Raw genomic sequence first — 14,512 nt, forward strand, 5'->3', positions numbered from 1 at the left:
TAGCGCCATAAATGTACATAGCGCTTCACAGTAGTAATACCAGTGGTAATCATATCAATAACAAATAATATAAATAACAGGTCATGGGAATAAGTGCTTCAGACATAGACGTAATTTTTAGGAAGAGGAGTCCCTGCTCCGAGGAGCTTACAATCTAATTGGTATGTAGGAGGAACGTACAGAGACAGTAGGAGGGCCTTTTGGTAAGTGCTTCAGCAGGGGGCCAAGGTTTATGTATCATGTGTCTATAGGGTTGCCAGGTGGCTTGTCCAAAAATACTGGACACAATGGTGAAAGGTGCGACGCACGCGAGAGAATCGTTGGTGGGGAAGAATATTATTTATAAATTACCTGACTGTTATGTCATTTTTTTTCTAAATTTCACTCCAAAGTATTCACCAATTTGGAGAGAATTTCACAAAGGAGGCAACGGAGCACAGCAAAAGAAAGGAGGGGGCTAAATACCAATGAAAAAATAAAAATCCTTTAATCTGTGATAGACATCATGGTATGGGATAGGTAAAAAAGCTCTTACGCGTTTCGGGCCGTCGCTTCTTTGACAAAGGGCGACGGCCTGAAACGCGTAAGAGCTTTTTTTTACCTATCCCATACCATGATGTTTATCACGGATTAAAAGATTTTTATTTTTACATTGGTGTTTAGCCCCCTCCTTTCTTTTGCTATGCTCCGTTGCCTCCCTTGTGGAATTCTCTCTGCTGCTGCTTATCTACGTGACGCACGCTTTACTGGACATAACCAGCTCTCAACTGTGATTACCCCATTCTGATCATTGCAGTCTGGGTGTTTCATATCCCTTATCATTGTTGTCTCTCTCCAGGATTACGTTTATTACTGTGTATTAGGGGGTCAGATATTTATCACTGACCCACTCCTTTATAACACAGGTCCCCCACATGTAGGAGTGTATTATAGAGACATGGAGTAATCTATCAAGAGAGTGGTATTATCAGGTCCATTTTCATCAGGCATATTATTCAAGACTTCATTATATATTTTGGATAGTGACTCTCTACAGCTGATCTTTGGATTTTGGAACTTTGTATCCTATTATTCACCAATTTGCACCAATTTATATTCTATTTCGTAAAAAATCTGGGGAGGAGTCTTGGGAGGGAGCACCCTTCCGAGGATTGTTTTAGGAAATAGAATATGAAATATTGCAAATTGGTGGAAATTGGTGCATGCTTGGAGTGAAATTTAGAACAAATTACGTAATGGTCAGATCATTATAAATAACTTACCTGCAGTCATACTGTACATGGCGAGCAATACTGATCTTACTGCTCCTCCCACAAATTCCAATATTGTTGCACCCCCCTCCTCATCCTCTCTCCCCCCTTGTCCTCTCACCCTCCCACTCCCCATGTCCTCTCACCCTCCCACTCCCCATGTCCTCTCACCCTCCCACCCCCCTTTGACCTCTCACCCCCTCCCTTCATCCTCTCTCATCCCCCCCATCCCCCTCCCTTCATCCTCTCTCACCCCCTCCCTTCATCCTCTGTTACCCCCCATCCCTTCATCCTTTCACCCCATTCCTCCCTGTCATTATCAGTACAGTAGCTTTCAAATTTAGACTTAAAAATCCAGCTTTAAATTGCATATTGAATCATGCCATTGAATAAGTAACCTGCTCTGCCTTCTTGGGGATGATCTGTAAGTAAGTGTGCTGCAGAGATTGCAATGCTGCTGTGATGAGAGCCGAGTTATGAAGCCTTTGAGAATTTACAATGTGGTTATTTTTAATAGATCTTGAAAATGGGAAGACTGTTAGTATAGTAAAAGAAAAGTACTATTGAGTGAGCGATTAAACAAAGTTGCCAGTACTGTCTGTCAACACACACACACACACACACACACACACACACACACACACACACACACACACACACACACACACACACACACACACACACACACACACACACACACACACTGAGACACACACACACACACTGAGACACACACACACACACTGAGACACACACACACACACACTGAGACATACACACACACACACACACACACACAAACACACACACACAAACACACTGAGACATACACACACACACACACACACTGAGACACACACACACACACACACACACTGAGACACACACACACACACACACACACACACACACACACACACACACACACACACACACACACACACACACACACACACACACACACACTGAGACATACACACACACACACACACACACACACACACACACACACACACACACTGAGACATACACACACACACACACACACACACACACACACACACTGAGACATACACACACACACACACACTGAGACATACACACACTAAGACAGACATACATACACACACACACACACACTGAGACATACATACACACACACACACACACACACACACACACACACACACACACACACACACACACACACACACTGAGACATACACACACACACACACACACACACACACACACACACACACACACACACACACACACACTGAGATACACACACACTGAGACATTCACTAACTCACACACTGAGGCACACACATATACAGGCAGGACACAGGACACAAACAGACAGAAAGACACACACACACACACACACACGGAGACACACAAACACACACACACTGAGACACACAAACACACATAGACAGACACAGATAGACAGACACTGAGACATACAGTACAGACACAGCCTCACCTCTCTGCTGCATGCTTTCCTCCGCTCTTTGGCCCCACCCCCCAGGCTCCTGCCACCTCCTGATTGGCAGAATTACACAGCAGCAACCAATCAGAAGCTGCCCAGCACCCTAGCAGCAGCAGCCCTGCTCTATCCCATGTCCGGTATTATCTCTCATATTTTACCGGACAGGGGAACCAAATACCGGACACCTGGCAACCCTAAGTGTCTAGTAATATCTACGGTGCTACTCATATGCTTCTTTAAGCAAGTGGGTCTCAAAGGTGGATAGAGAGGGTGGTAGTCGGGTACTGAGGGGAAGGGCATTCCAGAGGTGTGGGGCAGTCAGTGGGAAAGGTTTAAACGGGAGAGGGCTTTAGAAACAAAGGGGGTAGAGAGAAGACATCTATAAACTATAAAGATGTACTTGTCCATGAAAACTGCTGCATGTGCATCCTTTTGTGTTATCATTATTTTTTAAATGTTGGTCAAATTATAAATTGCCTCCTGCAATATGGTGATCTGTATAAAGTGTAGCTTTTGGGGTGATTTTGCCAATTAGTCAAACGGTTGGGAATTCATTTGCAAGGTGTTGTGTGTGTGTGTGTGTGTGTGTGTGTGTGTGTGTGTGTGTGTGTGTGTATAACAAAAAATATACTGGGTGCACACAAACAAAGAACTATAAACCAAAAAAATGTATGTATTTGTTAGAACTCCAGGTGCTTGCAGACGGACAGGGAACACCAACCAGTCCAGTAGATACACAAAAAAACAGGAATGCCGCAGCACTCTCAATAGCAAAAATATTTTATTTCACTAAATCATCAGGCAATCACGTTTCAGTCTGAAACGTCCGTCACTATAGGGGGTTTGGTGACAGCCTGATGATTTACTGAAATTAAATATTTTTTTTCTATTGAGAGTGATGCAGACTTCCTGTTTTTTATATGTATATATAGCCAATAAAGAATATCACGTGGGAGTACATTCACATGTCTTAGACAGGTCTGCAACCCTGCCTTTCAACCATTACCACCTGCTTCCGCAGCAGCAATGGATTCTGGGAAATGATATGCAAATGAGCATACAATGCTCAACCTTTTGCCTGGAATATTTATTCACATGTAGCTCATATAAGGTAATGCATCACTGTTTTCACAGCGTTTAAGCACAGCATGGGACTAGCAAAGCAAGTCAAACCACTCAGACTTGTTTCAACCTTAATGGGTCTCATCAGTGTGAGGTTGGTTTATACTTGCTTTGCAATATTTCTAGGCTGGGTAGGTTTTTCAAACCAACCTCACACTGATTGTTGAAATGTTGAACTGTTGGAAGGCAGGGTTGCAGTGATATTCTGTATTGGCTATATGCTAACGGTTGAGGTTTTTTGTTGCCTCTTTCATCCACCATAACTTAAAGTGTGTGTGTGTGTGTGTGTACAGTTGTGTGAAAAAGAAAGTACACCCTCTTTGAATTCTATGGTTTTACATATCAGGACATAATAATAATCATCTGTTCCTTAGCAGGTCTTAAAATTAGGTAACTACAACCTCAGATGAACAACAACACATGACATATTACACCGTGTCATGATTTATTAAACAAAAATAAAGCCAAAATGGAGAAGCCATGTGTGAAAAACTAAGTACACCATATGATTCAATAGCTTGTAGAACCAGCTTTAGCAGCAATAACTTGAAGTAATTGTTTTCTGTATGCCTATATCAGTCTCCCACATCGTTGTGGAGGAATTTTGGCCCACTCTTCTTTACAACGTTGCTTCAGTTCATTGAGGTTTGTCGGCATTTGTTTATGCACAGCTCTCTTAAGGTCCAACCACAACATTTCAATCGGGTTGAGGTCTGGACTTTGACTGGGCCATTGCAACACCTTGATTTGAATGATGGACTTTAACGTGTTTGGAAATGGCCTTATAAACCTTCCCAGATTAATGGGCAGCAACAATTGCTTCTCTAAGATCATTGCTGATGTCTTTCCTCGTTGTCATTTTGTTAACACACACCTAAATGCTCCAGACCAGCAAACTGCTAAAACTTCGGCTTTTTTTAGAGGTGGTCACACTTGCTGATGATCAATTAATCAAGGGCATTTTATTAGCAGCACCTGTCTGCTACATATCATCTTAATTCCTATGGAAGGAGTAAGGGTGTACTTAGTTTTTCACACATGGCTTCTCCATTTTGGCTTTATATTTGTTAAATAAATCATGACACAGTGTAATATGTCATGTGTTGTTGTTCATCTGAGGTTGTATTTACCCAATTGTTAGACCTGCTAAGGAACAGATGATTGTTATTATGTCCTGATATGTAAAACCGAGAGAGAGAGAGAGAGAGAGAGAGAGAACACACCAACGAATTTCACTAAATTTGTGTAATTGACTTCAGTCAGAATTTTAATAGAATTTACTGTCCATTTTGTGCTGGTAATGTGTAGAGAAGCTTTATAATTACTATTTTGATTTCAACTTCTTTTAGAGAATGTATTTTTATTGTTAACAGGATGTTTGACATGTTATTACAACAGTATGTAGAATTTATTTTAAAATAGAAAGCAGCTGATGTTCATTATGCAAGACTCATTTCAGCTAATAATTTATTTTTAGAAAAATATTGCAAAAATCCTCTTCTTTGCCGGCAATCATTCTAGAATATCAGATTATTTGGATGCAAGCATATGTCTATTCTGAGAACCCTGTGGACGATAGAGACTCAGGAAGAAAAAAATCAGTGGAAAACAATTAGCAGGTTCTCAGACAAGGGGGTTTGCAAAAGCAAAGTCCAGTACAGAATCAAGGTCATAAACAATATAACAGGCAAGGAACTTGAGTGGGTTAATAAGCAAGGCAAAATCCAGAGCAGATCCGAGGTCATACACAAGGGAAGCAGGCAAAATACTTAACTGGCAAGAACAGTACAGAGGCGTGAACAGTAGTGAGGACAAACATTGCAACGTAAGGGACTGAGGAACGTCCTGGTCTTTAAATAGGGCTCAACACGGAAGTGGGAAAGTCTTATATATTGCAATGCCTCTAGGTCTGCGAGTTGTAGTTCTTTTTACAAATTTTACAAATTTTACCAGTGGCTTTGGACCTAAATTCTTGTGGTACCCCCTAGTTTAGAAACCTTGCATTTCTCACAATTGAAAAAAATCATTACTACCATTTTTAAACCAATTAAAATTGTTTTCGTTGTTCTAAGGGACTATGGAGCTACAGTAGACCCTGCTTGAAATTCAGAGCTCTAGTAAAGACCAATGTTGTCTATCTGGGAGAAGATCTTATTTCATAATAGCCCCATTTTTGTACATGGCATTTTTCATATCTGATGTTGAATTGTTATATTGTATTATAAATAATATAATCCCCTCTGTTTAGAATTTGCTTTCTTCTTATTTGTACACTAATAGTTTCTCGTTGTAAGTTCTCTGTTTTTTCCACAATAGCACCTTTTATTAATTTATTTTAGTCACGCTTTGATTTAGGATCCTAATTTTATTAAATGTTTATTGTTCCTTATAACTTTCCAACTTTGAACAGTTTCTCCTCAATCTTCTGAATTGGCCATAGGCTATGTTGGACAACCATCTTTTATGGTGGTTGCCCGGGGCAAATTTTTATAATTGCTACAATCTACAGGTTTGAAAAACGCTTTTGTATGTGGTGACCACATAGCATCTTATGCTATTTTATAGTGTGGATAGAATAAATGTTTTATGTAGTAGGGGTACCAAAGTTCTTCACTATTAGATTTAACATTTAGAAAAGTCAGATCAAGTTGTCCATTAAACCTAGCATCCTGCCTCCAACAGTGGCAAGTACTGGAAGTACATGGGAAAAGTGTAAAATTAGGCATCACTTTCTCCTTGCTTGCAGCATTCTGTGGTTACTTAGGCTAAGTCCCCGGTGGTGATGACGGCGCGCGTGGTGCATACCAGACACTAACCTCAATCAGGCAGGCCCCAGTGTGTTGTCGCATGTTGACTCACGATGTGTGGTGGTGCGTCAGCCAGCAGAGGAGACAGGAAATTTGTCTTCCCGTGTGGTCACGTGGTGTGCTGGGAGCCAATAGCAGGGCAGATTGTTTGGACCAATGGAAGCGCAGTTAGTGTAGACCAGCGTTTCCCAAATGGGGTTCCGTGGAGCAGTCCCAGGGGTTCCAATGGGACTGAGGGTCTGCCCCTCACCCCCCCCCCCCGAGCCCCACTCAGGTCAGGACTAGGGTGACCAGACGTCCTAGTTTAGCCGGGACAGTGCCGGTTTTTAATCGAATGTCTCCTGTTCCGACTGTGCCAGGAGCAGAGAGAAAAGCTGTAGCTGCAATTTCTCCTTCAGCCATTAGGTGGCGCTGTGCTGCACAGCTCATGCAGCACCTCCTTTGCCTTGTTGCATGCAGCGTGATAAGGTGAAAGATTGAGAGATTGAGTGTTTGAGTGTATCATGGGGAGGGGGTAAAAGAGAGACATGGAGAGGTGGGAGGGGGGTGAAAGAGAGACATGGGGGGTAAAAAAGAGACATGTTGAGTAGGGGGGTAAGAGAGACATGGAGAGGTGGGGGGTTGTGAGACATGGAGCGGTGGGAGGGGGGTAAAAGAGAGACATGGAGATGGGGGGGGGGAATGAAAGAAACATGGAGAGTTGGGGGTATAAGAGAAACATGTAGAGGTGGGGTGAAAGAGAGACGCGGGGTGAAAGAAATGGGGAGGGGGTGAAAGAGACATGGGCAGGGGGGGTGAAAGAGATGCGGGGTGGTGAAAGAGAGAAATGAGAAGGTGAAAGAGACATGGGGAGGGAGGGTGAAAGAGACATGGGGAGGGAGGGTGAAAGAGACATGGGGAGGGAGGGTGAAAGAGAGACATAGTGAGGGAGGGTGAAATAGACATGGGGAAGGGGGTGAAAGTGTGACATGGGGGTGAGAGACATATTGGGGGGAAAGGGAGACACTGGGGGAAGGTGAGAGAGAGACACTGGGGGGAAGGGAGAGACACTGGCTGGAGGGAGAGAGAGAGACACTGGTGGAGGGAGAGAGAGAGACACTGGTGGAGGGAGAGTGAGAGAGACACTGGTGGAGGGAGAGTGAGAGAGACACTGGGGAGGGAGATGGAGACACTGGGGGGAGGAAGTGACACACACTGGCTGGAGGGAGAAAGAGACACTGAGGTGAGTGAGAGAGACACTGGGGGAGGGAGAGTGAGAGAGACACTGGGGGACGGAGAGTGAGAGAGACACTGGGGGAGAGAGAGAGAGAGAGACACTGGGGGAGAGAGAGAGAGAGACTGGAGGAGGGAGAGAGAGACACTGGGGGAGGGAGAGCGCGGGAGACACTGGGGGAGGGAGAGAGCGAGAGACACTGGGGGAGGGAGAGAGAGAGACACTGGGGGAGGGAGAGAGAGACACTGGGGGAGGGAGAGAGAGACACTGGGGGAGGGAGAGAGAGAGACACTGGGGGAGGGAGAGAGAGAGACACTGGGGGAGGGAGAGAGAGAGACACTGGGGGAGGGAGAGAGAGACACTGGGGAAGGGAGAGAGAGAGAGACACTGGGGAAGGGAGAGAGAGAGAGACACTGGGGGAGGGAGAGAGAAAGACACTGGGGGAGGGAGAGAGAGAGAGACACTGGGGGAGGGAGAGAGAGAGACACTGGGGGAGGGAGAGAGAGAGACACTGGGGGAGGGAAAGAGAGACACTGGGGGTGGGAGAGTGAGAGACACTGGGGGGTGGGAGAGTGAGAGACACTGGGGGGTGGGAGAGTGAGAGACACTGGGGGGTGGGAGAGTGAGAGACACTGGGGGAGGGAGAGTGAGAGACACTGAGGTGAGGGAGAGAGACACTGGGGGTAAGGAGTGGGAGACACACTGGAGGAAGGGAGAGACAGACACTGGGGGTAGGGTGTGATGGGGGTCTTTTAAAAATGTATTGGGGTGGTGGGGGTCATTTAAAAATGACCTTGAACCAAGAAAATTTTAGAATTTTAAGAATATTTAAGGGATTCCATTCTGTTTTACAAAATATAAAAGGGTTCCACGACTAAATGTAATTGGGAAACACTGGTGTAGACCAATGGCAGTGTAGCATTTAGCGTTTTGGCCACGACCCCGCGCCTCCCTACAGACCGCAGATCGAGGTTTTAAGTTATAAACGCGCCTCCAGGACGCCAGGTGCGCATGCAGCAGCCAACACCAGGGCCATAGCCTTAGACTCAAAACATTGTGATTGCTTTTGTGTTCGTCTTGCTAATATCCTTTTAGGGCCTTCATTAATCAGGTCTGAAGTGGCCAACAGTACCACGATTAGCCACAAACTGATAATGAACTGAATTGCAGTTTTCGATTAGAATGGCACTGTCATTCCCTGTATTGAATAAGGCCCTGAATCTCCGTAAATAAGATGTATGAAATTTAAATTCTGTAAATAAAATGCATGTAAGTAATATCTGGGGAAATATTTTTGCTTAAGCTTACCCCTCTATTCATTAATTACAAGCTTTTAATATAAAATTCAGAAATAATCTTGTTATTCACTAATTTTCTTTTCACATAACCAAATTAATTTATTTGTGTTACAGTGATTATTTATCTTTGTATAAAATCACAATTTTGTACCATTTACCTATCCTTTGGGTATTTTAAAGCACTATCTTTTATAGATGAATGTTGTTATAATTAGGTGTTAATTACTATATTTTATATAGTACTTTGTAGTTTTTCTAGGGTGTTAGTGGTAGAAAGGTTGAAAATAAGTTTACTCCAAAGTTTACGCATTATTGGAACAAAAATACTGGACTAATTTAAACTCTTCAGTATTCATTTAGTGTATATACTATATCACTATAATAGTTTTCATACCAAATTTGTGTTTATTTGATTTCAAAATTTAAGTTGAATAATTCTTTATCCGCTTAAATAACAACTATTTAAAGACTGGCAAACCTCATCATATATAGTATTCATTAGCACCGACAATCTCGTAGACTTGGGTCTTGGTTGCACTAAATTCAGTTTTGAAGCAACATACCTCATACACATAGGAAACGTCTCTATAATTCACCATGTAAAGTTTATTAGAATGTGATATTTTTTTCCTCTCTCCCTATGTTAACTGGAAACTTGTCTCACATGTACATGTTTTTTCTTTTGCAGACACCAAAGATGCTGACCAGAAAGATAAAACTCTGGGATATCAACACCCATATCACTTGTCGCTTGTGCAATGGATACCTTATCGATGCTACTACAGTAACGGAATGTTTGCATACCTGTACGTATTACTATGGCAAAGTTATTTTTCATACTAAAGCGACCTAGGTGATTTAAACCTTTAATGTAGAAAATTGCATTTTGTTAGATAATTCACCAATTAATGTTCTGTACATGGCAATATGAAAGTTACTCTACAGTTCTGTTATTTTGTTGAGGCTCCTGTCTGCTCTTTATAATTAGGGTGACCAGATTTTCAACAGTAAAAACCGGAGCACATGAAAAAATTGTTTATAAACCCTTACATCACTTAAAAATAAATATTATGATATTTGTCTAAAAGTGTCTCCATTTATGCTATATTATTAATCTCTCCCCCCACCCCTTCTCCAGTCTCTCTTTCCTCTCCCCTTGGTCTCTCTCACTCCCCTAGTGCTTCTCTCTCCATCCCCTAAGTGTTTCTTTCTCCTTCCCCCTAGTGTCTCTTTCTACCTCTCACCCAGTCTCTCTCTCCCTCCAAGAACACTGCTCCTTTCTTGCATTTGCGGGATTATTTTATCCACCACTAGGTGGTGCTGTGGTACTGTACTAAGGAAGCCCCGGGCAGTCTGTTTCTGTTTGTATTTTTATCTCTCTCCCTCCCCCAGGGTGTCTCTCTCCCTCCAGTCTCTCTCTCTCTCTCTCCCCAGTGTCTTTTCTTTCCCCCAGTGTCTCTCTCTTCCTCCAAGTGTCTCGCTCTCTCCATCCTTCAAGTGTCTCTCACCTTCCCCTCAGTGGGTCTCTCCCCCTCGCCCCAGGGAGTGTCTCTCTCACCCTCCCCCCAGTGTCTCTCTCTAACCCCCCCCCCAGTGTCTCTCTCTAACCCTCCCCCTAGTGTCTCTCTCTAACCCTCCCCCCAGTGTGTCTCTCGCACCCTTGTCCCAATTTGTCTCTCTCTCCTCCCCCCAATGTGTCTCTCTCCCCCTCCCGTGTGTCTCTCACCCTCCCCTTCCTCCCCCTCCCTCTCACCCCCTCCCCCTCCCTCTCGCCTCACTCTCATGCTGCATACAGCCAGGCAAAGGAGGAGCTGCATGAGCTGCGCAGCACAGCACCATCTAATGGCTGAAGAGAAATTGCAGCTACCTACTACTTTTCTCTGTGTTCCAGCAAAACCGGGACATTCAAACAAAGTCGGGATAGGGGACATTCGATTAAAAACTGGGACGTCTGGTCACCCTACTGTATTTACAATGCCTTGAAATAATGAGTTCAAGGCAACCATATACACATCTCTGTTTAAGTTTCCATCTGAGGATATGTAAAGTATAATTGTAAGAGATGTGTGCAGAGGTACAGCAGGGCCCCTGGTATATGGCAGGTTCCGTTCCAGAGGCCCGCCGTATACTGAAAATCGCCGGAAAGTGGATCTGGCGATTTTCACTTCTACGCATGCGCAAACCGGCATTTTTGCCGTTCTGCGCATGTGCAACCTGCGATCTGCGCATGCATGCCGGGCGCAGCCGCCCGTTCTGCGCATGCGCGAGTTACAAATCAAGATGGCGGGGCCCTGCTGTACATATAATGGAGACCGATTAGGGTGAAATTATATCTTGGCTTTATTGAGCCTGTTCCTTTATCCAGGCAAAACATACAAAAACAACAAAATAACAAACCCCTATCCCTTTGTAAGGGCTAACTTACTTCCCCAGACCCTATCTGCAGGACTGGAGGGATATTCCCATTACCAGCCTATCACCCCAAAGTCTCAGGAGGTACCTTAAGCAGGTGGCCCTCCATGTCAGTCACTGGCAGGTTCCTGGGTCCTTTGTGTCTAGGAATTATAGGTCTCTGGGTGTCTGTGTGTCTTGATCTCAGCACATCTTTGTGCTCAAGACAGTCAGTGTGTGTGTGTGCAGGCTTCTCTGCTTTCCTGTATCAGCCCAATTGTGAACTCAGGAATCCCTCTCCTGTTTCCAACAGTTTCCAACAGGAGGCTTTTTTTAGAACTGTAATGTGGCCAGGTGTAGTCTAGTTAATTGCCTATGCAATTAACCAGCTCCCTGCTGGATTTAGAGGAAGTTTCTCTCAAACAGTGATAAGTCCCTGTTACAATAATTATACAGTATTATCTTACATTATTGATGAGAAAAACATGCTGGAGGTTAATTTGAAATTGGGTTAGTCAAGATCTGTTTTGGGCAATGGTACTGTCTTATCTATATTATGATAAAGCAAAGGAAGGCTGAAAATTGGCTAAGGTGTGTAGAGCCATAAGGTTTTACCTTACCCCCTAAAATTAAACATTAGAACAGATGACTTGGCTGAAGAAATGTTCTTCTTTATACCTAACAATAGCAACATGGTTTTGTAAGATAATCCTAAAGTAAATTACAGATTGCTTTAAGTACACACTTGTCCCAGCTAACTACATTTAACATTCTGTTAATACTTTGAGGCTACTATTTTCTCTTTGAGCCAATTTGAAATCCAGTAACTTGAAATGAGCATTTCAAGTTATATGCCCCTGCTTTCCATTTTTTCAACATGGGTAGCAACCAGGGTGTTCATGGAACCGAAGAGCATTTTTTTCAGCTCAGAGGACTTCCTGGTTCCCAACATGCATACCGAGAATGAGAATGCTGGAATCGGTGTCCCATTCCTCGCCCCCTCCCCTGCCGCTGTGTGAGCGTATGTAAAAAGGTAAAACAAAGAGCGCTCAAATAGTAAGAATATGTGCTAAAACAATTCCTTAAAAGGGTTAGACTTGTGCGTGTTTATTAATGAGGAAAAGTAGGGTTGTTTAGTCTTTGAGAGGACAGAGTTGAAACAGGATAGGATACATTTGTAGTGAAAGAAGTCTGCGAGGGCATGAGATTTCCTCCAGAGGTGTTCAGAGGAGCGAGTGCAGGAGTAGAGCATGCATGTGGCAATTTAGCCAGGATCTGTGGTTGGAAGAAATGTGGGGAAGGGGAGGTGAGAGAGAGAAAATGCAACAAGATGATGGTCACAGAGACGAAAGTCAGAAATGGCGAAGTCAGACAGCAAAAAGTTTTTAGTGAAAACCAGGTCCAGGTAGTTGCCGTTCTTGTGGGTGCTGGCTGCGGTCCAATGGTCAAGAACAAAAGAAGAGGTTAAAGAGAGAAAGTTGGAAGTCCAAGGGAGAGAAGGCTCATCAATGTGGCAGTTAAAGTCCCCAAGGAGAAGAACAGGGGAGTCTGAGGAGAGAAAGGCGGGCCAGAATTCAAAGTGAGAAAGAACGAAGGGGAATGAGTAGAGGTAGTTGGGCGATAGATGATCACCACGTGGAAAAGGACAGGAGAAAAAAGCTGGACAGTGTGAGCCTCAAAGGAAGGAAAGGAAAGAGAGGGAGGCATAGGAAGGGGTCGGTAACAGCAGATAGATTTAAGGAGGAGCCCCACGCCTCCACCCCTGCCATCAGGGCGTGAAGTGTGGAAGAAAGAAAGGCCGCCATTAGAGAGGGTAGCTTCCAGAGCAGAGTCAGACTGAGTGAGCCAGGTCTCAGTTATAGCAAAGAGGAGCAGAGAGTGAGAGAAAGAGAAGTCATGTACAGAGATGACTTTGTTAGAAAGGGAGCAACCATTCCAAAGGGCACAGGAGAAAGGGAGAGAGGAGGGAGGTTGACAGGGGATGGGTATGAGGTTAGAGGGGTTACACCACAAGGAGGTAAAGTTGCACGTGAGAGGCGAGGATGAGCGCATGTAGAAATAAGATAAGGTCCAGGATTGGGAGAGATATATCCCCAGAAGCAAGTAGGAAAAGCATGGAAAGAAAGTGAATGTGTGAGGCGGATTTGTAGTGGTGTGTCAAACGGCACAGATAGGAAAGCAGCTTATGTATGCATGTTTGCATGTGTATATACATGTGCGTGCATATATGTATGCACGTGTATGGGTACATACATATGTAAAGTGTGTGTGTGTGTGTGTACCACAGGTGGAAGAACAGAATCCAAAAACAAGCACTTTGTTGTACAAAAATCAATTCATTTATTGAATACAGGCAGTAAAAACACATCCCGCTTAACTCCAATATTACTAAAGTGCATAACCTAACAAGAACATAAACTAATATTAATATCCAATAGATAGAAATGTAATGATAATAGTATAATCTGTACAAAGGTGAAAGGAGAAATCAAATTGATTCCTCTACTGTATGGTATTACACCTGGACAGGCCTGTCACTATAACATGATGGAACAGAACTGCAGTACAGAGATGTACCACGTGACACAGATACTAAATACCAAGCAAGTACAAACACACTAATAACACAAAGAGTCGTCCCTAATCACAACCATTTAGTATAGGGTGACTGTTATCCACAGCCAGAAAAGGCTAACGCCACAAAAATACTTAGCAGAGAAAGTCTTGGAACATAGAAAAGCCCAAATAATCATTTAAACCTGTAGGCATGAGTGAGCCTAGTCTCACGCTCGCTCCATTGTACTCTTGAAGAAAACAGAAGAGGCACACAAAAGATGTTGAACTGAGTCAAAAGACTTCTCTTGTATTCAAATCATCAGAGCAAGTGCATACAGTGACGTTTCAGGACTCACTAGTCCTTTCTTCAGACCACACAC

The 14,512-nt window shown here is 43.7% G+C and overlaps 1 protein-coding gene across 1 annotated transcript in view; it reads left to right on the plus strand.

Annotated features, from left to right (window-relative positions):
- The window catches only part of PCGF3 (polycomb group ring finger 3), a 160,479-nt gene that overhangs the window by 89,238 nt on the left and 56,729 nt on the right, over positions 1-14,512 (plus strand). The window contains exon 2 of the mRNA XM_075594303.1: positions 9,874-9,991. Within this exon, the coding sequence (XP_075450418.1) occupies positions 9,883-9,991 (109 nt within the window). The 5' untranslated portion in view covers positions 9,874-9,882. The remainder of the gene's footprint in view (positions 1-9,873; positions 9,992-14,512) is intronic.

Source organism: Ascaphus truei, chromosome 1 (assembly GCF_040206685.1).
Source record: "Ascaphus truei isolate aAscTru1 chromosome 1, aAscTru1.hap1, whole genome shotgun sequence".
Taxonomy (NCBI): domain Eukaryota; kingdom Metazoa; phylum Chordata; class Amphibia; order Anura; family Ascaphidae; genus Ascaphus; species Ascaphus truei.